Raw genomic sequence first — 24,560 nt, forward strand, 5'->3', positions numbered from 1 at the left:
GCTTGGATCTCAGTCTTGATGATAAACGAGACATCTTAAATATTAAGCTAGGGCTGGGCGCAGTGGCTCAAGCCTGTAATCCCAGCACTTTGGGAGGCCAAGACGGGCTGATCACGAGGTCAGGTGATCAAGACCATCCTGGCTAACACGGTGAAACCCCGTCTCTACTAAAAAAAATACAAAAAAACTAGCCAGGCGAGGTGGCGGGTGCCTGTAGTCCCAGCTACTCGGGAGGCTGAGGCAGGAGAATGGCGTAAACCCGGGAGGTAGAGGTTGCAGTGAGCTGGGATCCGGCCACTGCACTCCAGCCCGGGTGACAGAGTGAGACTCCGTCTCAAAAAAAAAAAAAAAAATTAAGCTAAATTTAAGCTTTGGAGAGGGTAGGTAAGCTGGAGATGGCATTTCCTGCATAGAACATATTGCTTTGGATGGGGTTACTGCTGAGCGTCTGTCATTTCTATGGGATGATTTCCAAAGATTGAGCTCCTAGGATGAGGCACCCTCTCTCCAGGAGGGATTCTGGTTGTTTGGCAGTGATCGTTTGGGCTCTCTGGTTCACAGAGCCTATGCGAGGCTTGGGGAGGTTGGAGCTGCAGAGAGGGATCTTTGCGTTGTGAATTCTGAGCAGTGTTGGTTTCATCCAGCTGTTAGGGGAGTGGGAAAGTTGCAGAAGGGACCATGTGGTTTCCCCTCATTCTTGTCACAGTTTCGTGAAATACTGAGGTCATTTGATTTTTTTTTCGTCATTTGGAAGTAAAATATGTCATACAGAGAAACTTAAATTGCAACTGTCTCAATCTGTCACTGAAAATCCTCCTAGAAATTTGATGATCTCAAACCAAACCCCATTCCCCCACCTGTTTTTCCTCCTTGTGGCCCTATTTGTCACCTACAATCTTCTGTAAAATCCGACTTTATCTCTGGTAGATGATGTGGTCTGGTGGTGGGAGACTGCAGAAGCTGTAACTTGGCATAAAGATCTATTTAATGTTGGTCCTTGGGAAGCCTTACTCCTCTCACACCTGGTTATTCAGAAGGGGCGATTAGACATTGCTGTGGCTAAAGACACTGGCCGCCTCCAGGTAGCCGGTGTTGGCTAGCCCTCAGTAGCAGTGCTTCTGAGCTCATGAAATGAACTCTCCCTCCCCAGGGAAGACACTGAAATACGATTTGATTGGGTTGAAGTTGTGAGTTTACTGAAAAGAAGTGCAAGTTCACGGCTAGGGTTGAAACGTCCCCTACAGCTTCTGTCCCATGGCTTCCATGAAGCCACTGGAAGATCTGGGAAGTGAAAATAAAGTCTTCAGAGACAGTTAAAACATCTCTACACTCCTCAGATCTGTTTCCTCACCTCATTTCCATGTCTCCTTCCCGGAAACCGTTTTAAGGAGGGGAAAGGTTGTTGATATGTTGACACCTATGAGGGTGGGTTGGTCTCATAATAAATGCATGGTGCATGCTGTAAATGCAAACCTTGAGCATTTCAGGCTCTTGGTATTCAAAGTGGGGTCCAGAGCTAGCAGCACTGGCATCCTCTGGGACCTCATTAGGGATGCACACTCTCAGGCCCACCCTGGACTTTGGGGTGCAAGTCTGCATTGTAACAGGGTTCCCAGGTGACTCCAGGGTGTGCACATTTAAGTTTGGGGAGCGCTGTTTTTGGCCATTCTCTCTGCTCCTGGAGCAGTAAGGTTGCATGCTCCACCTTGCAAAAGGACATTTTATGAGTCATTTCAAGTGGGGTGGGGAGTTAGGAGTGGCAGTGTCTAGGACTAATTCTCACCTGGAATAAGGAGAGGCTCTGATGGGTTAAATACCTTTTGATTTGCGTTGTAGTCGCTTTAAACCGGCTTCAGCTGAATCTCTTCCTGCAGGTAATCACAGGCACACACACACACCACCTTCCTGAGCTCTTTGTGCCTTTTTCTCAGAAGGTTAGCTTTTCTGGGAGTGACCTTTCTGTTGAGCTCTTGGCCACCCAGACAAGGTTCACCTTGCGGATGCAGAAAGCAGAGTGGACAAGGCAGCCTTAAGCAGCGGGGCTGCGTGGGCTTCAAGAACTTTCCTGTGGGCTTTCCTGGGAGGCTCAAGTTGGAGCTGGAGTCTTCTTAGTTTACAAACCTCCGTGGCGTGAGTGTACAGAGCAGGCAGGTCCACTCATTGTGCTCCAAAAGTGAGTGTGACATGTTTGGTCAGCAGCAGACTTCAATTTGGCTCTATGGGGATTGCAGAATTGGGGTGTAAGTTATCTTTAAGTTGGTCAATTGTTGAGCATAAGTATAAATTTCCTCCATTTGTTTGGGAAGGAGAGTCCTCAGTAAGGATGTGGTAGCCAGCCAGTGGCTCCAGTTTCCCATGGAAGTGAACGCTGGCCCTGCTCTCGGGCCGGCTGTGTACCACCAGCCCATCCAGCCATCTGGACTATATCGGTCGGTTCAGTCTTCCACTCGCTAATCTTTAGCTGGTATTTGTGGCTGGAATGATTCTCAGTGTGGTCAGAAATCATCCATCCTGTGGGTATGAGATAGAGCAGAGCTTCAGGAATCTACCCTGACCAGCTGCTGTCTTTCAAAGATTTGCTCTTGTGTGTACGTTCTTAACAATGTACACCGGTGCACAGCTGGGCATGGCGGCGCACTTTTGTAAGCACAGCTACCCTAAAGGCTAAGGCAGGAGGATCGCCTGAGCCCAGGAGTTCCAGACCAGCCTGGGTAAGACCCCTGTCTCAAAAAAAAAAAAAAAAAGGAAAGAAAACCTACACACAAATGAGGCTCTGGACTTGGCTAGTGATGTGAATCAGACCACCCTGATACTTACCCACAGCAGAGACCATGGGGAGCTCTGACAGGACACCCACAAGCTGCTACCAGCTTCCTGGACATAACCCTTTTCACCTATTCTGTCTTCACCCAGAGTTCATGGTCCTATCCCTCTCACTGTGCAAGAAGGGTACTTCTTCAAGTATGTTTTCCAGAAAAATCATTCTTTTCCCCACCAGACCAGCTCTTTCAACCCAGAAAAATTAAAGTTATAAATTCCACCATCATCTATAATCTCAGTGTTATTTGCAGCACTGCTAGGTCTCTTTGATCCTAGGCCATTATAATGGAAATGATAGGCATGGCTGTGGAATAGAGCAGCTTGTGTTGGGACCCTGGATTTTCCTGTGAGGAACAGAGGAGTTTTTCTGGCCCCTTTCCCTCGTATGATCCTGTGATTCTGCAATTTTAGGGCTGCTGCCACAGGCAAAAGCACACCATTAAAATCGAAACAGCCCCCAAAACCATGCTCTCAGCAGCATCCAGATGTTCTGAACGCACCCTTCTTATCCCCTTTGAAGGAACATTTGGGAGATGGGACTCTAGGTCGGGGGTGAGACCCACCCTACGAGGTTCTGGCTGTGGGGCTAAGCCTTGTTCCTCTTGTTCCCTCTAGGGCCGGCAGGGCCTGGGCTCTATTTTCGTCTGGGCATCTGGGAACGGTGGGAGAGAGGGGGACTACTGCTCGTGTGATGGCTACACCAATAGCATCTACACCATCTCCGTCAGCAGCGCCACCGAGAATGGCTACAAGCCCTGGTATCTGGAAGAGTGTGCCTCCACCCTGGCCACCACCTACAGCAGCGGAGCCTTTTATGAGCGAAAAATCGTAAGTTCTCCTGGCAAGTTGGAGTGCTTACAGTGTGTGCTTCAGCCCTCTGGGAATGAGTTTCTTCTCCCTTTCTCAGAAATATGGGTTAGATTGAGGCCAGATTATTCTGGATCCCAGGGTCCCAGCCTCACCCATCGGCAAACAATTTGAGCCTCGAGGTAAACCCCAGTCCCTTGGCAGCCTTCCTCGGACACTGGCTTTCTAATCTTTGCACAGAAATAGCAATTAAACCCCTCTCTGGTTTTAGAGATCTAAAAATATTATTTAAGAATGAGGTTCCTTCTCATGATGTCTTGTTTTAACTCTGAAATTCTGTGGTCACATCTCTTGGAATCCAATGAACCCATCCAGTTCCAGCATGTACAATAGAGTAAGAGAAAGACTTGGTTTTATACTGAGACATTCTAGAAATCCAAGAGTTTTTCTAGGCATTCTGTTGCTACAGAAATACTTTTCCTGGACACTTTTAAGTCGAGCAGTGGTTTCTGTCTGTTCCACTCACTTAAGTGAACATAAGCATGATTTATCTTTTAAAAGGTAACTGTTTTAGTACTCCAGTAGAATTTATGCTTTTTCTTTCCCTACATACTTTTCTACTTTAAAAAAAAAAAAAAAAAAAAAAAAAAAGGAGGAAGGGAGGGTTTCCAGTTCAAATTAATGCAGAATTGAAATGCACAGTCATTAAGTTGACTTGTAGACATTTTAAAAATGAGACCATGGAGCTGGCCAGACATGGTTAAATTTTAAAGCTCACTAGCATCTTTTCATTTCTCTGGCTGCTCAACCACATCTTTAGAAGTTATTCGCAAATTTATTTTTACACTTTTCTGTGGGAGCATACAGGCTTCCTATTCTCTGCTTTGCTCTGCACCGGTGAAAGGTCAGCTGCCATCGTTCCGTCACCAGCCTGGTAGCGGCTTGGGCTGGTTAACTAAGGTATTAATTTGTTATTTTCCTTTTCTGCCCGAGTACGCCCCCCTGGGACGGGCAGCTGAGATGCTGAATGGTGTCCTGTTTACCTAGAAATCCAGCTCATTGGAGCACAGGCTTGCTGGGGTCTTATTAGACAGACACTTGTGCCAAAACCCAACATAGTCTTGCTGGCCAAATGGATGCAAGTTCGAATTTGCTAAGTTATGGGACAGTTTATAATGTGGACTGTGTGCAGGCAGGATGGTGTCTCTCAACCCTGGAAGCAGGACTTGCAGCTTTATTTGCATCACGAATCATGTCAGCATGTGTGTTCGTATGCCATGCATGTGTACATGCCTTGGCTATAAAATGCTTTGATTTTCTTTCTTTCTTTATTTTTAAATTCTCTTCCATGAGCAATAGTATGTGGGTAAGAAGGGCATAGTTTGGAGAGGGGTAGAAGAGAAAACATACTTTGTCTTGGTCGCTGCCCGGGAAGTCTGCTCTGACAGTATGAACAGTGTTATTTTCAGCTCTACTAGAGCCCAGTTTTTGCTGAGTCCTCTTAGACATACTCCAGGGAGACGAGTGCTGCTCAGGACAGTCGATATATCACAGTCCCAGCATTCAGGCAGGACTTTCATGGCAATTACAACGCTGTCCCCCTGCATTCTCTGTCCCTCTGAGTCTGGGGAATGTGGACAGGTGCCCACCTGGAGCGAGGGAGGTCCCATGGTGAGACATGACTCTTTATAGAGGAGTAAAACCTAAAGAAAGCATCTCTCACCAGAACGGGAGGGTATGTTCATTCACTGAACACGAGCTGTATCCCAGGCATAGCACTAGAACTCAGGAGGGGCTGTCCACCTTGGTTCAGCCATCACTCCCAGGGTAGGCCCCTCTGTTCACTCCCCAGGACCCCCTTCTCTGAAGCTGGAGAGCCAGCTGTGAGCCTCACATGCTCTTGGGAGCATGGCCTCCTGCCCAGCCACCCTAGTTTCTCCTCCTGGCCACCATTTACCAAGCACAAGTATGTTCAGGTGCCCCGATGTGATCTGCCGAGAACCCCTGAAATCTATATCATGGTGTCCATTTGCATATGAAGATGCTGGGGTCAGAGAGGGGGGCATTCTTGTCCCTTTTCCCATGCCCTCAGCTGCCCTCCCCATGTTGAGGTATCCTGGCCCCACTGAAACAAGCAAGGAGGAAGCTGGTCTCTGTTGGCATTCCTGTCAGATCTTCCTGTGTGTGTGACACAGGCCAGACCCCCACTTCCCTAGACAGTTGTTGGCCCAGCTAAAACGTGTGCAAGGAAGGTGCTGAGTTTGGAAGAGGATCTGCATTGCTCTCACTATGAAATTGATTCTCAAAGTTTAGGCAAATCGGCTACTGGAGCCCTGTGGTGGGTGGGTGTGACTTTCCTATTTCTGCCATAACAAATTATCGCAAACTTAGCAGCTTAAAACAGCACAAATTGATATTTCATGGTCCTGTAGGCCAGAAGTCCAGAGTTTCAACCGAGTCTCTGCTTTGAGTCTTGCGAGGCCAAGGCCAAGGTGCTGGCAGGGCTGTGGTTCCTTCTGGAGGCTCCAGGGAGAGTCTGCTTCCTTGCCCACTTGGGCTGTTGGCAGTGTTGGCAAAACTCAGGTCCTTGTGGTTCTGGGACTGAATTTCCCGTTTCCTTGTTGGCTGTCAGCTGGGGCCCATTCTCAGCCTCTAGAGGCCACCCACATTCTTTGGCTTGCCCCTCAACACCCTCTTCAATGCCAGCAGCAGTGGGTCCAGTCCTAATGCTTCTTCTCTCTGACAGCCTTGCTGCCTTCCTCTTCCAAGGTGAAGGGCCCTGTGGTGGCACCAGGTCTACTCAAGAATCCAGGATAATCTTCCTGCTTTAAGGCTGGCTGGCTACCAACCTTAACTCCATCTGCAAAGCTCATCGGAATAACACCAGGGGACAAAGATGATGGGGACCACAATCCCACCTAGCACAGCTGAACCCACACAGGCTGAACCCCCAGCACCTGCTTCCCATTTCAGTCCAAAGGGAGATACATATCAGCCTGAGCGGTAGTGAGGTCCAGAATCCATCCCACACCCAGCCTGGACCAGTGCCTCCAAGGAGGGCAGGCAGAGCCCGCAGCTAGCAGTTCCTGCCTTGTTGCCCTGCGTAGCAGGTCTTGGAAGGTCAAGAACACGCCAGGTTGATCTGCTTCTTCAGAAGGACATCCTGGTGGAGGACCTACTTATAACCTGCTGGCTAAAGGCGGAAACTCTCTCTCAGCCACCTGGGTACCTCCAGCTGCTCTGAAGTCAGGGGGTGACTTAGGGGTCACTAGTGTGGACTCTGATGGTCTTGCCATGGGTATTCTTGGATATTGGTGACAGGGCACAAAGTCCAGCAGACCCAGGGAGGAGGACTTGTGGGGTGCTTCTTGGTTTCATGTTGTTCTACCATTTTTTCCACATGAGCTTCTGCAGTAGAGAGGGAACCAGCTGATCTATTATTATCAAAGCTTACGGTCTGTGCTCCCAGCTGGCCTCCTTGTCCCTACCTGTCTTCCTGCAAAGTGATTGAGCAGGGAGCACCAGATGTTGTGGAAACCTGTGGTTGCTGAGAGATGCATTTGCCTAACACCTTATTTGTTCCTGGGACCCAGGGTCACGCTTGCCAGTTAGTGGCACCTGAAGTAGCCTTGCCTTCTCCAGAGGGTGAATTAGCCTGTCTGTCATCACCGCCTCACTGTGCTTGTCTCTCCCCAGGTCACCACTGATCTGCGTCAGCGCTGTACCGATGGCCACACCGGGACCTCAGTCTCTGCCCCCATGGTGGCTGGCATCATCGCCTTGGCTCTGGAAGCAAAGTAAGTTCCCACTTTCCTTTTTTTTAAAAAAGAAAAAGTTCATATTGTGGTAAAATACATATAACATTTGCCATTTTCACCATGTTGAAGTGGACAGCTCAGTGGCATTAAGCACATTTGCTGAGTTGTGTGCCCTGTTCCACCATCCCTCCCCCAGAGCTTTGTCTTATTCCCAGGCTGAAACCCTATGCCTGCAGCCCTAGCTACAGCTGCCCAGGTTAGTCAGCTCAGGCTGCTGTAACAGAATCCCACGGACTGGGCAGCTCAAACAATAGAAATTTAGTTTCTCAAAGTTCTGGAGTCTGGAATTCCTGGATCAAGGTGTCAGCGGGATTGGTGTCTTCTTGGCTTGCAGAAAGCTGACTTCTCCCCTTCTGCTGTGTCATCTTTTTATAAGGACACTGGTCATATTGGATTAGGGCCCACCCTAATAATCTCATTTTATGTTAATTACCTTTTTAAAGGCTTTATCTCCAAATATAATCATATTCTGAGGTTCTGGGGTCTAAGACTTCGATGAATAAATTTTGGAGGGGACATAATTCAGCCTATAACACTCTCCATTGACCCCCACCTTAGCCTCTGGCAACCACCATTCTACTTTCTGTCTCTATGAATTTGACTACTTTAGGTGCCTCGTGTAAGTGGAATCACACAGGATTTGTCCTTTTGTGCCTGGCTTATTTCACTTAACGTAATGTCTTTAAGGTTCACCCATTTGTAGTACGTATCAAAATTTCCTTCCTTCTTTTAGGCCATCCTGATGGGTGTGAAGTGGTTTCTTCCTTAAAGCCCAAGTCTCCTACCTTTTGTAGGACACAGGGGCTGGTTGGGCCAGAGCCCAAGGCCTGCCTCTGATTCTGCACCTCACACCAAGATCACACTTTAGGTTGCTCTAGCTTCTTTTTAGGAACTTTCACTTGTAAATTGACAATCAAGAAAAACTCTTGAGTTGTGTATGTGTCGGTTCAGAAAGAAAAGCAAGTTAACTGCACATGCAATCATAGGGTCAAAACCAAATTGTACTTTAGTCATCACAACTGGCAGAGAACAAACTAGCCCTCTGCAGTAGCCATCTGTTGTAGATGAGTTTTTAAATAACTCAAAAAGAATGGTTGGGATGCCTAAATGCTCGTAATTACGTATGTTTGCATGTGGATTTGCACAAAACAAACTGAGCATAACACTCAAATGCTACCAATTTAATGAAGAAACAGTTTGATATTTTTAATTTCCAGGCCAAAATGTTAGCTTCTGTGTCCTGAGGCTCTTTTTAAAAATTCTAAGTAATTAGTTGCTTGTGTGGAAACTCAAATTTGCATACTCTACCCTTCCTTGCGCTATATTTTCCTCCATTCCTTATTGGAAACATGCAAAGAGCTAAATAGAAAACAAACCCTGCTTCGGGACATGTTGTCCCCTTAAACTTGGTCAGTGGGCACATGAAAGCTCAGACGGTCATCTTCCTCATCATTTTAGCTCCTACTCTGAAACATACAGGTAACAAATCAGGCAAACGTCATTTGGAACAATGTCAATCTAAAGCATTTTACACTTACAGGATTGGTCAGGGAAGGAACAGTTGATGTCTGGGGATTTGAAGGCCTGTGTTGAGCAGATCTGCAGCTTGGGATAGCTCTCGCCTGTTCTGGTCGGCCTCAGGACTGCCTTCTGTCTCTGTTCACTACTGCTGTGGAAGGAACTGGGGCAAAGCCAGATGGTTCTGGGTGGAGATGCTCCCTGAGAGTCTGGGGAGGGCCCCCAGACAGCATGCAGCCAGAATGAAGGAAGACCCACATGTGTTGGAATTCTGCAAAGGGAGTCCAATGGTTTTGGGACAGTCTTGGTACTTTTCAAACATCCCTTCTTCATCAAAAAACATTTTCAACATCATCTCTTAGACATATTTTCCATGCAGTTATATTTGTGATTTTATTGCTAGAGTCAAAAATAGAATAGATTTTTTCATAAGAAATTGGTTCCTAATTTTCTCACTCCCTGGACCCATTCTGTCCTCCACTCCAAAGGTCATGCTTCCCGGCACCTAAATTCAAGATTTCCAAGAGGACTGGCTATAGCCGTCTTTGAGTAGGCCCTGCTGACACATAGCAGTAACTTGCCAGGTTGCACGGGCAGCATGGGGTGTGGCCATGTCAGCACTGTCTAAACTCCAAAGCCTGCACCTGTGACCTCTCCACCAGGGTGCGTGGCCATGGGCTACTTGAGGCCTCAGAATCCTCCCCTAACAGTGAGGTTGACATGTGGGCTGCAGGAAGGCCCATGGATGCAGGAGGAGAACAGGTGTGCCTGGCAGGGAAAGGGCTGGAGACTGGGCCACGGGACATGGATGGGGAGAGACAGCAAGGAAGCCAGTGACCAGCCAGGAGCAGCAAGAACACATTGGAGAAATCAGGGGAGGCAAGAGCTGGAGCCTGGAGAGTGTGAGCCCAGGGAAGGAGTGTACCCCAAGACTTAACGCCATGGGTGAGCTTCTCGTAGGAAAACAGGCAAAGAGGGGGCAAAGAGCAGCCGCCATAGGAAACAGCATAGCACTTCCTTAAAAAAATTAAACAGACTCCCCAGACGATCCAGCAGTCTCGCTTGTGAGTGTATATCCAGAATTGAAAGCAGGGACTTGGGTAGATATAGGCACAGCCATGTTCATGGCAGCATGGTTCACAACAGCTGAAAGGTGGGAGCAACCTAAGTGTCCATGATGGATGAAGTGAAGTGTGCTCTGTACACACCATGGAATATCATTCAGCCTTGAAAGGAAGGAGATTCTGATAGAGATTATGATAAGGTCCCTCAACGACATTGTGCTAAGGGAAATAAGACAAATCCTGTATGGTTCCACTTACATGAGGACCTGGAGCCATCAAACTCATAGAGACAGAAAGTAGCATGGTGGCTGTCAGAGGCTGGAGAAGGGGAGCATTGGGGACTGAGTGTCCCATGGGACAGAGTTTCAGTTTGGGGGTGGTGTGAAGTTCTGGAGATGGATGTGGCAGTAGCAGAGCAATGTGAATGTACTTGGTGCTACTGAGCTGTATATTTACAAATGGCTGAAATGGTAAATTTTGTGTTCTGTACATCTTCACACACCCATACACAGAGTGGGCCACTGGAGAGATACCTGTGACATCCAAGCAGGCTTCACTGGGGAGGGCAAGGCAGCTGGGCACTTCAGCACTCTCTCTTCTGCATCCCCAGTCCCCCTCAGCTGCAGCAGCTCCCCCGATTTTACTTTGTCCATGTTCCTAGGGTCATATTCCCTGAGGCAGCACATGTGGCATGGCGCGTATTCCTAGTAAACACGCACCAAGACAAGCCTGGGGCTTGTGCTTCTGGTCACCTCCATCCCGATGAGCCCTGGAAAGATGGTCTGGAAAGAAAGAGTATGTGTTTGTGATATTAGAGAGTGAGAGCCTTGGACTCGAGAGATGCTCATTTATTCTTGGTTAATTTTCTGATTGAGTGGAAAGTCCTAGGTAGGCATCCATTTAATCGACTAAAAAAGGAATAAAAGATCCGTAAGTATTTATCTGTCAAATTGCAGCTGGAACCATGAGCCCATACATCTTTCTTTTCACTTGGCTGTTTGATAGGGCAAAAATATATTCCTTTTATTACTGATCACATGTAGGTGTTATCTTTACCATGTTTTAAAACAGCCTTGCAGAAAGCTTGTATGTTCAAATATCCAGATTCCATAGCAATTAATACTGATTAGAAGAAAGGAATAGTGCTCTTATTTTATACTACTCTCATACTATATTTCATCGAATTCAAGATGCCATAAAGTTGTAAGATGCACCCTTTTTATGTACCACAGAAACCAGAAGTGCTGCCAATTATACAATACATCCATATCTCTTAGAATTTTTGTAACTATTGAAGAATTCTTTCCGAGTTCAGCACCTCCAGGCAATGTAACCCATTCCTGATTGCTGTGGGCAGAGGGGCTTATAAGAGGTATCAGATCATAAGATGAATCTGGATTTCAGAGGTGTTAAAAAAAAAAAAAAAAGTGGGTCAGGTGTGGTGGCTCACATCTGTAATCCTAACACTTTGGGAAGCCAAAGCAGGAGGATTGCTTGAACCCAGGAATTGGAGACCAGCCTGGGCAACATAGCAGGACCTCGTCTCTACAAAAAATGTAAAAATTAGCTGGGTGTGGTGGTGCACACCTGTAGTCCCAGCCACTTGGGAGGCTGAGGTAGGAAGATTGCTTGAGCCCAGAAGGTTGAGGTTGCAGCAAACCAAGATCACACCACTGCACTGCAGCCTGGGCAACAGGGCGAAACCCTGTCTCACACACAGAAAGCAAGGGTGAGCACATGTGTTTTAGAATTTTTTTTAAAATCATCTGTGTATTTACTTACATTAGTGGCATGTTATATTCTTTTGATGAAATGTTTCTACTTCCCCAAAATGAATATTTTATAAATTTAGAATCATATACTAAAATCTTGAATTATAATCTGCAGCCAGTGGGTCCACACAGGATGGAATCTCGGCCAATCATGGTTTGAATGTACTTTTAGGCACTGTAGTATTTGCTTATTATGGTGAAGAATAGCCCCAAGTAGTTGATAAACATTTACTATTATATGTATTTTCAGAATTTCCCACATGGCTGTGTGTAAACTCAAGCAGAGCTTGGCAGCAAGGCTAGGCTTTTAATGCTTATGAATTTTAGGTCACCCATTGAACCTTTTTTCTCCTTGGGATTTAGTTGCTGGAAACTTGTTTACAAAGAGATGGTGAAATAAACCCTTGCCAAGGAATGCAATCCTTAGCCTGAGGGGCTTGCTCAAGTTCAGACACGGGTTGGCTCCCGACCTACCTCTGAGTGGCTTGTGTTGCAGCTGTTGTTGATCTGTATGGACTCTAGGGTGTGTTGTGTCATTGCAGCAGCCAGTTAACCTGGAGGGACGTCCAGCACCTGCTAGTGAAGACATCCCGGCCGGCCCACCTGAAAGCGAGCGACTGGAAAGTGAACGGCGCGGGTCATAAAGGTGCGGCAATGATGTTCTAGTGGACCATTGGGTGATCCTGGAATGTATAGGAAGAGGTGTCATGAATTCCTTAAAAGGAATCTCCAAATAGTATTAATTGTTACTATTGATTGTGTGTCACAAGAGTTTAAACACATGCACAGCTATTTAAGAAAAGTATCCTGGAAGCTCACACTGACATTACGGAAGAATCCTCAGGTCACAAGAGTCTACTAGGGTCTCCTAAACTCTATAACTTTTGCCACACCCAGACACCACCTATACCAATATTTCCTCATAGTTCTCTTTATGCCAGTAGCAATGATGTGTGCCTATAGTCCCAGCTACTAGGGAAGTTGAGGCAGGAGGATTGCCTGAGCCCAGGAATTTGAGTCTAGCCTGGACAACACAGCAGGACTCTATCTCTTAAAACAAAAATTACTGCCCTCGCCATTTTTTTTTTTTGACATAAAGAATGTATTTTAAAAGGAAGCTCTACTACATCTAGTTAATCATAGGTTTGATATGTAGTTATGTATTTTTTCGAATGTGCATGAAAACAAATCCATAATTACTAAAATAAATGTTGTTTGTTTGTGTGCCACCTAAGGGCAACTTGCATCCTTAGCCCTGAGTAGCTCTGTGATTTTGAAACTTGCCTTCAGTTTCCTCATCTGTACAATGAAGACAATAAGATAGTTTTGTAAGTTACTTTCTAACTATAAAACTTCTGTTGGCCAGCCCCTATGTTATAAAAATAAATCACAGGACAGTGGGGCCTCTACCCTCAGCCCAGCCTGGTACAGACCTAGGTACCATGAAATCAACCCGTGGTCAGGGCTTGATTAAACCAACTATCTGCAGCCTTTGAAGCAGGTAATTATAGGACAGTGCCACTGGCTTTGTTTGCCTGACTTCTTTTTTTTTCTTTTTTTTTTTTTTCTTTGAGATGGAGTCTCGCCTTGTCGCCCAAGCTGGAGTGCAATGGCACAATCTCGGCTCACTGCAACCTTTGCCTCCTGTGTTCAAACAATTTTCCTTCAAGTAATCCCTCCTGAGTAGCTGGGATTACAGGTACCTGCCACCATGCCCAGCTAATTTTTGTGTTTTTAGTAGAGATGGGGTTTCACCATGTTGGCCAGGCTGATCTCGAATTTCTGACTTCATGATCCACCTGCCTTGGCCTCCCGAAGTGCTGTGATTACAGGCATGAGCCCCACTGTGCCTAACCTGTTTACCTGACTTCTTATCAGGTATACTGAAAAATATTTCATTTGGCCATAGTATTTATGTTAGGGAGGAATTTTTTTTTTTTTTTTAACCTTTTCTGAAGCTCAGGTCTAACTAATTTGACACCAAGTATGATACTACTATCTGTAAAATACAGGTCAAGCATGGTTACCCTAAGTGCCAAGGGACATTCCTTTTAATAAGGAGGCCATTGATTGGGCCTAGTTGATCTTTGTTTTGCGGGAATGTTGGTGGTAGTGGTGTGCTGTAACAAGAGCTGACCTACATTTCAATTTTGGCCTAATTAAATAGGAAAATAGATTGTATCTAGTTCTTGACCTTGCCTCTTAAATTAAACTTTGAAAATCCCCTGCCCTGGCCAAATTAAATACTGGACCGGGCCAGTTTGCAAGCCTGTCTCTGTGCTGTGCCATGCTGCTTTCCCGGAATGCTCTGGGAACTCAGCAGGGAAAGAAAATGGAAAAAAAGATAAGCACAGCCTTGTGTTACTGCATTTTGGGCACGTGGTAATTGTGTGAACCAAGAGGTCTCAGATTTTGTTTCTCTTGTCTGGTCTAAGATTCAGGGAGCATAGACGCTGACAAGCACTTTTAATGTAAAGAAACCTGTCCTTGTCTCAAAAAAAGGAAGTCCTAGACCTTCTCAGCACTTCTTCTCTGTACCAAAACGGGACATGCTTCCTGACCCACACTCCTAAATTAAACAGAAGGAGTTGGGTTCAGAGAGAGAGAAGCAGCTGGGACCTTTGAGCAACCCTCAGAGGGACCCATCCTGCATCCTGGGACCCCGAGGAGACCTCGAGTATTATAGTCCATCTGTCCTCCATGGGGCCCAGCAGATGCAAGAGGCAGCCTTGCTCCCTTCCTGGGCAAGGCAGGAGAGCCTGGCTCTGAAGGGCCTGTCTTTTCAGTTAGCCATTTCTATGGATTTGGTTTGGTGGACGCAGAAGCTCTCGTTGTGGAGGCAAAGAAGTGGACAGCGGTGCCATTGCAGCACATGTGTGTGGCCGCCTCAGACAAGAGACCCAGGTAAGGCTCTGCTGTGTTATCAGTGACTTCTCAGGCATGTGGGTTTGGAGCTGACTCGGCTGTAAGGTGTGGCTGGAGGTGTTTACACATGCATTCTGTGCACATGTGCATGTGCACGGTGCCTGCCTGCACATGTCTGCATTTTCTCTTGTGGATCATACAGCTGGGAAAGGAATCACTTCTTTTTTTTTTTTTTTTTGAGACGGAGTCTTGCTCTGTCGCCCGGGCTGGAGTGCAGTGGCCAGATCTCAGCTCACTGCAAGCTCTGTCTCCCGGGTTCACGCCATTCTCCTGCCTCAGCCTCCCAAGTAGCTGGGACTACAGGCGCCCGCCACCTTGCTTGGCTAGTTTTTTGTATTTTTAGTAGAGACGGGGTTTCATTGTGTTGGCCAGGATGGTCTCGATCTCCTGACCTCGTGATCCACCCGTCTCGGCCTCCCAAAGTGCTGGGATTACAGGCTTGAGCCACCGCGCCCGGCCAATGAATCACTTCTTAAGCCACCACTGTTTTGAGGCCTCTTCCCCTTCTGTAGCAGATTGCTCCATGATAGGGGGTCAGTTCCTCAGCCTGAATCGCTCAGCCTAGTATTGGAAATTCTTACCCATGTTTAGCATATCAGACCGAGTCGGGGATCCGCTCCTCCCAGAAGGGTGAAATGAGGAGTAGCTGCAAGTGTCCTTTCTGTCACCACCTGCTAGAGGTTGGAGCTGTAGTCCCAGCCCAGCCTAACCAGCCCTGGGAGCCTGCACTGTGAATCCACCTGGCCTGAGCAGGAGCGGCTGGGTCAGCCCCTTCTCTGCTGTGGGTTTTGGGGGTACTGCTTATTATCATAGCAGCTTTGTGTGGCTTTTATCTGGCCCCGTACAACCTTCTTCAGACTTAAGCGATGGGAATTTTTTAACAAGGCTTGAGCAGAAGGGCCCTGCTTCATCTCTCTCCCACGAGCAGGGCACACACAGAATTGCTCTTTGGAGTTTTTCTAAATCTGTTATGTTTGTTCGTTGATTGATTGATTGATCGATTGAGACCGAGTTTTGCTCCTGTTGCCCAGGCCAGAGTACAGTGGCATGATCCTGGCTCATTGCAACCTCCGCCTCCTGTGTTCAAGCCATCCTCCTGCCTCAGTCCCCCGAGTAGCTGGGATTACAGGCTCCCGCCACCACGCCCAGCTAATTTTTTTGTATTTTTAGGAGAGACAAGATTTCACCATGTTGGCCAGGCTGGTCTGACCTCAGGTGATCCACCCACCTCAGCCTCTCAAAGTGCTGGGATTACGAACATGAGCCACCATGCCTGGCCAAAATTTTTATTTTTTAAAAAAATCAGCCATAAGGTAAATCAGAAAGCGAGAACCCTACCCCACTAGGAGAGGAAATCAGATTATTCCAATTCTGCCATCACAGCGGTTCTTTTAAAGAGAACGGTGTTTCTCTGGGCCTTGTATCTGATATAGAATGGAGTGCATTTTTCCCATAACTACTTGTTCCATTTGGAAAGCGTGTGTTTGAAAAAGTAGTGATGCGATGATAAAGAACGATATGTTGCTTTATCAACAAATACAGATCACTCTCTAGATGCCTCTTCCTTGAATATGCTTCTACTCTTTTTTTTTTTTTTTTTTTTTTGAGACGGAGTCTCGCTCTGTCGCCCAGGCTGGAGTGCAGTGGCCGGATCTCAGCTCACTGCAAGCTCCGCCTCCCGGGTTTACGCCATTCTCCTGCCTCAGCCTCCTGAGTAGCTGGGACTACAGGCGCCCACCACCTCACCCGGCTAGTTTTTTGTATTTTTTTTTTTAGTAGAGACGGGGTTTCACACTCTTTTGCCACAAATAGTTGAGAAAAATGTTTCTGGTGGAAGGCTTGCATATGGTAGGAATGCAGAGAGTATGTGTTGGCTGAGCAGCTGGATGAACAGCCACAGAGGGATCTTTTGAAAAATTACCTTTTTCTCCCATGGCTAATTGCACACTGACCGCTGAGTGATCACTCCAGGCCCCAACAGGTCAGTCAGCCACCCGACAAGCCTCAGTCTTGACTTCTCAAGGCATCAATTTCTCTGAGGAGCCTTAGACTGTCAAATTTGAAAAAAAGGGGGAGAGTCTCTGAGATAAAGGAGGTTGTGCCTTCTCTGTCTTTGTTTGTTGGAAAATGCCTGCAGCCTGGACCCTCAAAGGCTAGGTGAGGGAGGTGGACTCCTGGGTCTGGTTCCTGACCCGGGGGCTGCCCTCTGCCCCGGCGCCTCCGCTGGTGTCCCCGTCAGGGCGGCTCCTGAATGAAGCATTCTTCTCCTGCCAGAAATCGTTTTAAGATGGCAGAGTGGTGCCTAGGTGGCGAGTGGTTGTTTTTATTTTTATTTTATTTTGTTTTTTAAGTGAAAGCACACGGAGTCTAGACAGCACGGGTTGAGGGAACCCGCCGTAACATACAGTGTAACATTGTTCCTGTCCTTTGAGGAAAGTAAGGACCCTCCAAACTCCAAGAGAGGAGAAGAATCAGACTTCTGTTTCTAAAGAAAAGTCATCTTTACCATTAGCAGTTTCAGACTCTTTCTGGAATATTCAGCCAGCCTACCGTCTCACACTGCTTGCTTATCAAACCACTTGCTTAACTCCGTAACGTGGTTGTTGCAGAGGACATAAGGGTCTCCAGAGAGACTGGCGTTACCAAGCAGAGTTTGATGCCTCACATCCACCGGTGGGTCTCCCCTCCTGGCAGGGAGCTCCAGCCAGCTCTGCCCCTGAACCTGCCTGCCTGCCTGCCTGCCTGTCGGGGTCATCTGCACCTGAGCTGCGAGTATCCCCATGGCTATGCAAGTTTTCCCCATCGGGGTTCCCAGCTGCTAGGATCACGTGGCTGAAAACGAAAAGGAAGTGTTCCCACACAGCCATTTTCCCATCTTCTTCTAACTGCCCCCTCTCCACGCAAATTTCTGGGTCCAGCTGTCTACTCTCTTGGCCTCATTCTGGTTTCTTCCTCTCATGGTGGAATCCTAGGACTTTCTGAATGTCCTGAACCTGCCCTCAGCTGCTTCCCGTGGTGAAGGGCAGAATAAGAGGGAAGACAGAAAGGGGGTGTGTATGCCTCTTAATACACCCATCTCTTGTGCATTTGTGTGCACTGTGTGGGATATGGTGACTGTCTTTTCTCTTGAACAGGAGAGGATGCCACCCTGGTGTGACCAAAGGTCAGACAACTGTGTTCACTGGATGTTAAGTATAGGAGTCCTCTAGATGGGTCATATGTCCACACCTGCCAGGTCTATGGTAATGTCACACATGGTCCTGAGGGAGAGGGGCTGGGGTGGTCACATGTCCACCCCTCTGGTCATGCACAGGGACAGGAATGAATATCTCAGGCACCTCTCTCTACCCCCAGCCCTGGGCTGGGATGTGATCATGGTTCAGGGAGACTGTCCTCATGGCAGTGACTGACAGGAAGAGTCAAATGGGCCACCCCTTCTGCACATCCCTCGTGTGCACCCAGCCTGTGCTCCCAGACTAGCATTGCATCCAGTGCCCCCGAATGACTGCACAGAGCTCGTGCCTCGTCAGCCATGGTGTCCTCCTGCTGAGCTGCTGTCTCCAACGCTGCCCCAGTGGCTGGCATCACAGCCCCTGCCTGCGCCTGAGTCATGCTCAGGCCCAAAGGCACAGAAAGGCCATCAGCACAGCACAGTGAGGGCTGCAGAGGAAGGAGCTGGGGCCATGATGCCAGAACCACCAGACGCAGTCCCCTTCAGGAGGCAGCTCCGTCACTTAAAAAAAGACCATCTGTGGTGTGAAAAGGACTAGCCAAAAGGGGTCCCCAAGTGATACTCTGGCATTTCTCATCTGGACATTGCACATTTGGGGACTGTGGGATTTGAGCCTGTCTCTGTCTGGATCCACCTGAAAGATAAGAAGAAATCCCTGGAAGGGTAGAGAAAATGAAGAGAGAGGGGACCTCAAGTAGGGGTGGGCCTGGGTGAGAATCAAGGAGCCAGGCTCCCTGCTCCGAGGCACCATGGGATTGTGCTGGGCAGTCTCTTTACTGCCTGGTGTTTACCCTCCCCTAGAACAGTCTGAGCCCCAGAACCGAGGTAGTGATGTCTGAACCACCTCTGCAGGAGCCCACATGGGGGAGGGCCCATCATAGGCAGCTTTCAGGAAATGCTAAATCTACATGCAGAGGCAAGAGGAAATCACTTGAACTGAATGACAGCTACTGTTAGCAAAAGACAGTGACTTGCTAGTGTCCTCCAGGATAGCACTGGATGAAAGTGTGAGCTGTGCCTGGGCCTCTGTTGTGATCCTCAAACTCATAGACCAGAGGCATGTTGACCTACTCCTGGGCACAAATGGTTTCCGTCTGTTTAGAACCTTTGTCAATTAAACGAAGGTACATAGGATCAGTACATAGGATCATGACTAGTGGCATCTGCCTGTGCAAAATGATTTTAAAATCTGTGTGTATTAAATAGAGGGATAAAGTTGATATTTTTATAGCTTTTCTTTCAATGAAAAAGAAAATTAAGCTTAGTATTATTCCAATTAATGAAATAGAGGCCCAAATATTAAATATTCTATTTAACTCTTGATTTTTCTAGCCAGTACTACTATCACTGCTTTGAAAATCCAGGCTCCTGGGAAACAATTTGTGATATGCATGACTCCCACCTCAATGCTGGGAAGACCACAACAACAGGGTCTTTTAAGCCAACAGAAAGCAGTAAGAACTTACTTGCACGTCTTTAGTTTGTGCTGGTTTGGAAGGTTACTGTCCAGACAGAGCTTACAGTTTAGTTTGGCCTGTCTTTTAAAGAACTCTCTCACACACCCATACCCACACAAGATACTTCAGACCCAAAAGCCAATGCATTGCTTTGACTATCAAGGATTATCTGTAAAGCAGATAATCTTTTTATAGATGTTCAGGAATTAACTCTGGATTATCCACATATTACCTACTTTTCTGGAATTTCGTTAAACTAGACTGCATATGGTGGTCATTTTAAAACAACTCTATTTATAAAGACATATGGCTGTGGATGAGAGAGAATGGATTGTGATTATAAAGGCACTTACTGTGTGCCAGGCATTGCTCTAAGCACTTTACATAAAAATCCCCAATAAACATACGAGGTTAGAGTACTATCTTTATCCCCATTTTATAGAGGAAGAAATGGAGGCACAAAGGAGTTAGGAACTTAGGCCCAGAGTTGGGGTGCTGCAGGGTTGAACTGCTACCGCAGGCTACTTGTCTCTAGAGTCCACCTTGCCCCTCTAGGTAGGAACTCAGGCAATACTGAGCCAAGTAGAGCAACCTGCCCACCCGTTAAAAGACCTCACCTCCTTGACTTCTGTGCCAGGAGCTAGCTGGGCACACCACCTGCAGGGATGATAAAGTACCCTGACCCTGGCTGCCTAGAAGTTCCTCCAGCCTTGGCCAGGTGCCAGTGCCTAAGAGCACAGCTGCTGGTGGCTCAACTGCGGCAGGTCAGCTAGGCAAGCAGGTGAGGCCAGGAGCCCAGCAGTCTGATGGAGTGCCTGTGGGGATCAGACACAGGTCAGCCGAGCTCCCTGCTGTGCTCAAGCACACAGCCTGATTTGACATCTTTTTAGGAAGCCAGAAGCCCTTCCTTTCTTTGGGTTGTCTCAGAACTATGCAGATTTCTGCCACTCTCACATCCCCTCCTCACCTTACCCCGCCTCTCCCTCCAGGGCATTTGACCTCTGTGCATACCTGGGTACACAGGAGGCCCTTACTTTTGGTTTCTCCTCTTGGGCCATTGTTATATAGAGCATGCCTGGGTGTTCTCAGAAAACGTGGGGTGCTGTGCAGTCCTGCCCTGGGGATAACCATACTGGGCCCACAACATTTTTCCTGCCTCCTGGTACCCCTTGTAGCTGCGAGCAAACTTAACCAGCTGGCTGTGTTCCTGCAGACCTTGCCCTTCCTGGCTTAGTTTTGAAGCAAACTTTTTTCCCCCAGATTGTAAAGGCTACTTATTTCTAAAATTAGGATTTGAATTTGAATACAGTTGATTCTCCCTATTCATGGTACTGTTCTACAAAGTCACCATGAACACTGAATTAGCAAATACTGAAGCATTGTTCCTAGGAGAGATACAGGGTTAAGTTCCTGTGAGCCTCTGGTCACATTTTTGCCACCCTATCAATACAGACCCTGTTTTATGTGTATGTGTTTAAAGGCAGCTTATTTAACATAGATTATTTATTCATTAACTTTAGACTCACAGATGATAGCACTAGCGCTCATTACTGGAACAAAGCTTGTCTTACACATGTGTCTTCTCCTTAAGGCACATCTCAGCTTTCTCATGCTTAGTGATACTAGACAGTGCTTCAGCACTGCACTTGGGGCCATTTCAAACAGTGAATTCACCAACAGAAAAGCACAGAGCTAGGCATGATGGTTTGCACCTGTAGTCCCAGCTACTTGGGAGGCTGAGGTGGGAGGATCGCTTGAGCCCAGGAGTTCAAGGCTCTAGTGAGCTGGGATCGCACCACTGCACTCCAGCTTGGGTGACAGAGTGAGACCCTATCTCTGAAAAACAAAAAACAGCACAAAACTGTGAAAAATGTGGCACTAAATACGCTGTGAAACAGACACTTGTTTTTATTTGAGATGGAGTCTCACTCTGTTACCCAGGCTGGAGTGCAGTGGTGTGATCTCGGCTCACTGCAACCTCCGCCTCCCAGGTTCAAGCAGTGGTCTTGCCTCATCCTCCTGAGTAGCTGGGATGATAGGCACGTGCCACCACACCTGGCTAATTTTGTATTTTTGGTAGAGATGGGCTTTCGCCATGTTGGCCAGGCTGGTCTCAAACTCCTGACCTCCAGTGATCTGCCCACCTCAGCCTCTCAAAGTTCTGGGATTACAGCCGTGAGTCACCACGCCTGGCCGGAAATGGACACTTGTTTACAGTATGAGAGCTGCACCAACAGGCAATGTTGCCTCTTTTGACCTCAGCTGGCAGTGTGTTTGTTGGAGGTAAGACTCATATCTTACCACTCTGCACACATCTGATACACATGACACCAGAGTGCCACAAGTGTTGGTATGGGGGATACAAATAAATGTTAGCACTAGGTGAATATGCAGATACAGCATCTGTGAGTAATGACGATTGACTGTATATTTTATTGTCTTTTTTACTCCCCTTCAGGTTGAATTGTAGACTGTTAGAATTGGAAGGCATCTTTAAAGCCAGCTAATTCAGTCCCCTCATTTAATATAGAAGAAAAAATATGCTATAAATTCAAGCATTACATATTAAAGCACCTTATGGCCCAATTAATTGTGGACAGCATTGTGTAAGTTAATGTACTGGATTAGCTTTTTTTTTTTTTAAATTTTATTTCTCGCCTAAGTGATGTGCTATGGTTTGATCATCAAACGTAATTTTGGCCAGGCGCAGTGACTCACGCCTGTAATCCCAGCACTTTGGGAGGCCGAGACCAGTGGATCTTCTAAGGTCGGGAGTTCGAGACCAGCCTGGCCAACATGGGGGAAACCCCGTCTCTATTAAAAATACAAAAATACAAAAATTGGCCAGGCATGGTGGCGTGGGCCAATCCCAGCTACTCAGGAGTCTGAGGCAGGAGAATTGCTTGAACCCGGGAGGCAGAGGTTACAGTGAGCCGAGATCATGCCACTGCACTCCAGCCTGGGGACAGAGTGAGACCCCATCTCAAAAAAAAAAAAAAGTAATTTCATCTGAGGAAAATTCTCAGGCTGAACCCATATGAATAAGGAGGCCCACAGATAAAATGAAGCAGCTTACCTCAGAGCCTAAAGGCTGTCTTGTTGAAAGCATGCATCCTGGAACACAGGTCTGAGAAGTGACTTAGAAGCCTCTTGCCACCCTCACAAAGGCACTCTGTGCCCTCCGACAGACCTGCTGGCTTTCCTGTTGCTTTATTTAGCAAGTCTGTCCCAATTAACTCTTGCCGCTCCACTCACTTCCATTAGCGAGTCTGTGAAAGGGTTTCCTGGGTGACCTTCTGCTGTAATGGGCCTCAGTTCTTTAGCCTCTCCTCCCCAAGCCAGGTGCCAGCGCAGCAGCTAGCAGGATGCCGCCGACTCCTGATTCTGGAGGGTCTCTCAACATGGCCCTAGAACAGTCATGGGCCCAGTGAGGAACAAAACAAGTGCTTTGTGCAAGGATCCGGGTTGGCCCAGGAAGCCAAGCTGGGGAGAGGGCTTCAAGGAGGGATTGAGAAATCCTGACGTGGAGTAGCTTCCCAGGTAGAACAGGAAAAGTGGGGAGCTGGAGGCGGAGGGTTTCAGCCCATGTCCCGCCTTCCTGTTTCCCATGGCACTCGGTTACTTGAAAATATTTATTTTTGCTCTTAGATAGTATTGTGCATTGGAAAAAAAAATTGGAAGAGACCAACTTATCTGTGGTCTGGAGTTCCTAGGAAGTCAGCAGGATGGCTACTGTTGGTAGGCCTTCACCTCCTCAGGAGAAGGGAGCGGTTGGAGAGCATTTAGGATGAATGGAGATCATCTGAAGTACCAGGGTAATTAATGTTGAAATGTGGCTCCATGGCACGTGGCATTTGCTGTCATTAGTGATCTTTTCCAAGTCTGGCCATCTCCCTGGCTTCAATAACGCTCAGTCTCCAGGCAGGTCTTGCAGGATCATTTAACTCTTTAGAATCCTTTAGGGTCCTAGGAAGATGGCTTTATGTACATAGACCACAATTTCAGAAGTTAATAGCAGAAGACACTTTTCAGTTATTTTGGGAACTTTAAGATCTTTCTAAATCAGTTTTCATCATTAAAGTACAATGTAGCTGTATTCATGTGACAGTGATCATCTCTGCACATTGTTTAACTTAAAAAATAAATTACTTGGCAGTCGACTTGCATTTTCAGTGTTACCTTAGAAATAACTGTAGGGTGGAGAATCACTTCTATTTTTTTCATTGACTGTTCTACTTTCTGTCTTGCAGTTAATTTTTTAAAGTGATGACTTTTGATAGGTGGCTTCCTTGTTTTCTTCCTGGAGTTTCTATCTGAAATACAGAAAATTTTGAGCACAATGATCATGAAACATTTTGAAGCCTCCTCTTTTATTTCTCTTTCTAATAAAAGCACTCTAATTTGGGATGTTAGGTTAATGGTTTCAATAGCAACCACAGAAATAAAATGTGTGAGGAGCTAACTGCGTGCCCTCCTGTAGTAGCTGTCCTGGGCTTCCGCGCTGCCCCAGAACTTACAGGAATTAGGAGTCCTGGTGGCCTGTTACTGAGCAATTTAGCAGTTAAGAGATTTCACATAAAAACTAATTGTTACAGTTAGCCTTGTTCCAGGAGGCCGCTCAGCTTCTAGCCCCCAGGTGAAGGTAAGGGCTTGGCTTTGAAAACTAAACCAAGTGAGGCCATTAACTCCTGTAGGAGCTAGGTGCTCCCGCCCCCAGCCAGCCTCCCTGCAGGCAGCAGCAGCAGCAGCGGGGCTGGTGAAGGATCACACCCAACCCAGCCTTCTTTATGCAGCGGCTGGAGTCCCTTAGCAGGAATAAAAAAGTTAGACGTAAGAGACTTTCATATTCTGAGATGATTTACTCTGTGGGTGGGATGGGGGGGGCAGGTGAGGGGTGGGGCTTGGTTGTCTTTTACTTTTACCCTGCTCCTGTTCTCTCATCCTTGTGCCTTATCAATGGGATTAAAGTTTCTTCACAAGGATTCCAGGTCTATTTCTAGAGCAGATTGATCACTTCCCCTGCCATTGAGCAATTGGTTTTAGTGTGGGGACAGTGTCTTCAGCTTGGTTAAGGCTTTTGTTTCTGTTTCCCCTTGATCTTACTATTCAGCACTGGAAAAGTGTTGAAGTGTGAGAGTGTAGGGTTA

The 24,560-nt window shown here is 47.1% G+C and overlaps 1 protein-coding gene across 3 annotated transcripts in view; it reads left to right on the plus strand.

Annotated features, from left to right (window-relative positions):
* PCSK6 (proprotein convertase subtilisin/kexin type 6) overlaps positions 1-24,560 on the plus strand; it is a 188,852-nt gene that overhangs the window by 92,343 nt on the left and 71,949 nt on the right. For all 3 annotated transcript variants that reach the window (XM_030930124.1, XM_030930125.1, XM_030930123.1), the window contains exons 8-11: positions 3,436-3,648; positions 7,324-7,424; positions 12,342-12,445; positions 14,586-14,703. In XM_030930124.1, coding sequence (XP_030785984.1) covers positions 3,436-3,648; positions 7,324-7,424; positions 12,342-12,445; positions 14,586-14,703 — 536 coding nt within the window. The remainder of the gene's footprint in view (positions 1-3,435; positions 3,649-7,323; positions 7,425-12,341; positions 12,446-14,585; positions 14,704-24,560) is intronic.

Source organism: Rhinopithecus roxellana, chromosome 5, assembly GCF_007565055.1.
Source record: "Rhinopithecus roxellana isolate Shanxi Qingling chromosome 5, ASM756505v1, whole genome shotgun sequence".
NCBI classification, from domain to species: Eukaryota; Metazoa; Chordata; class Mammalia; order Primates; family Cercopithecidae; genus Rhinopithecus; species Rhinopithecus roxellana.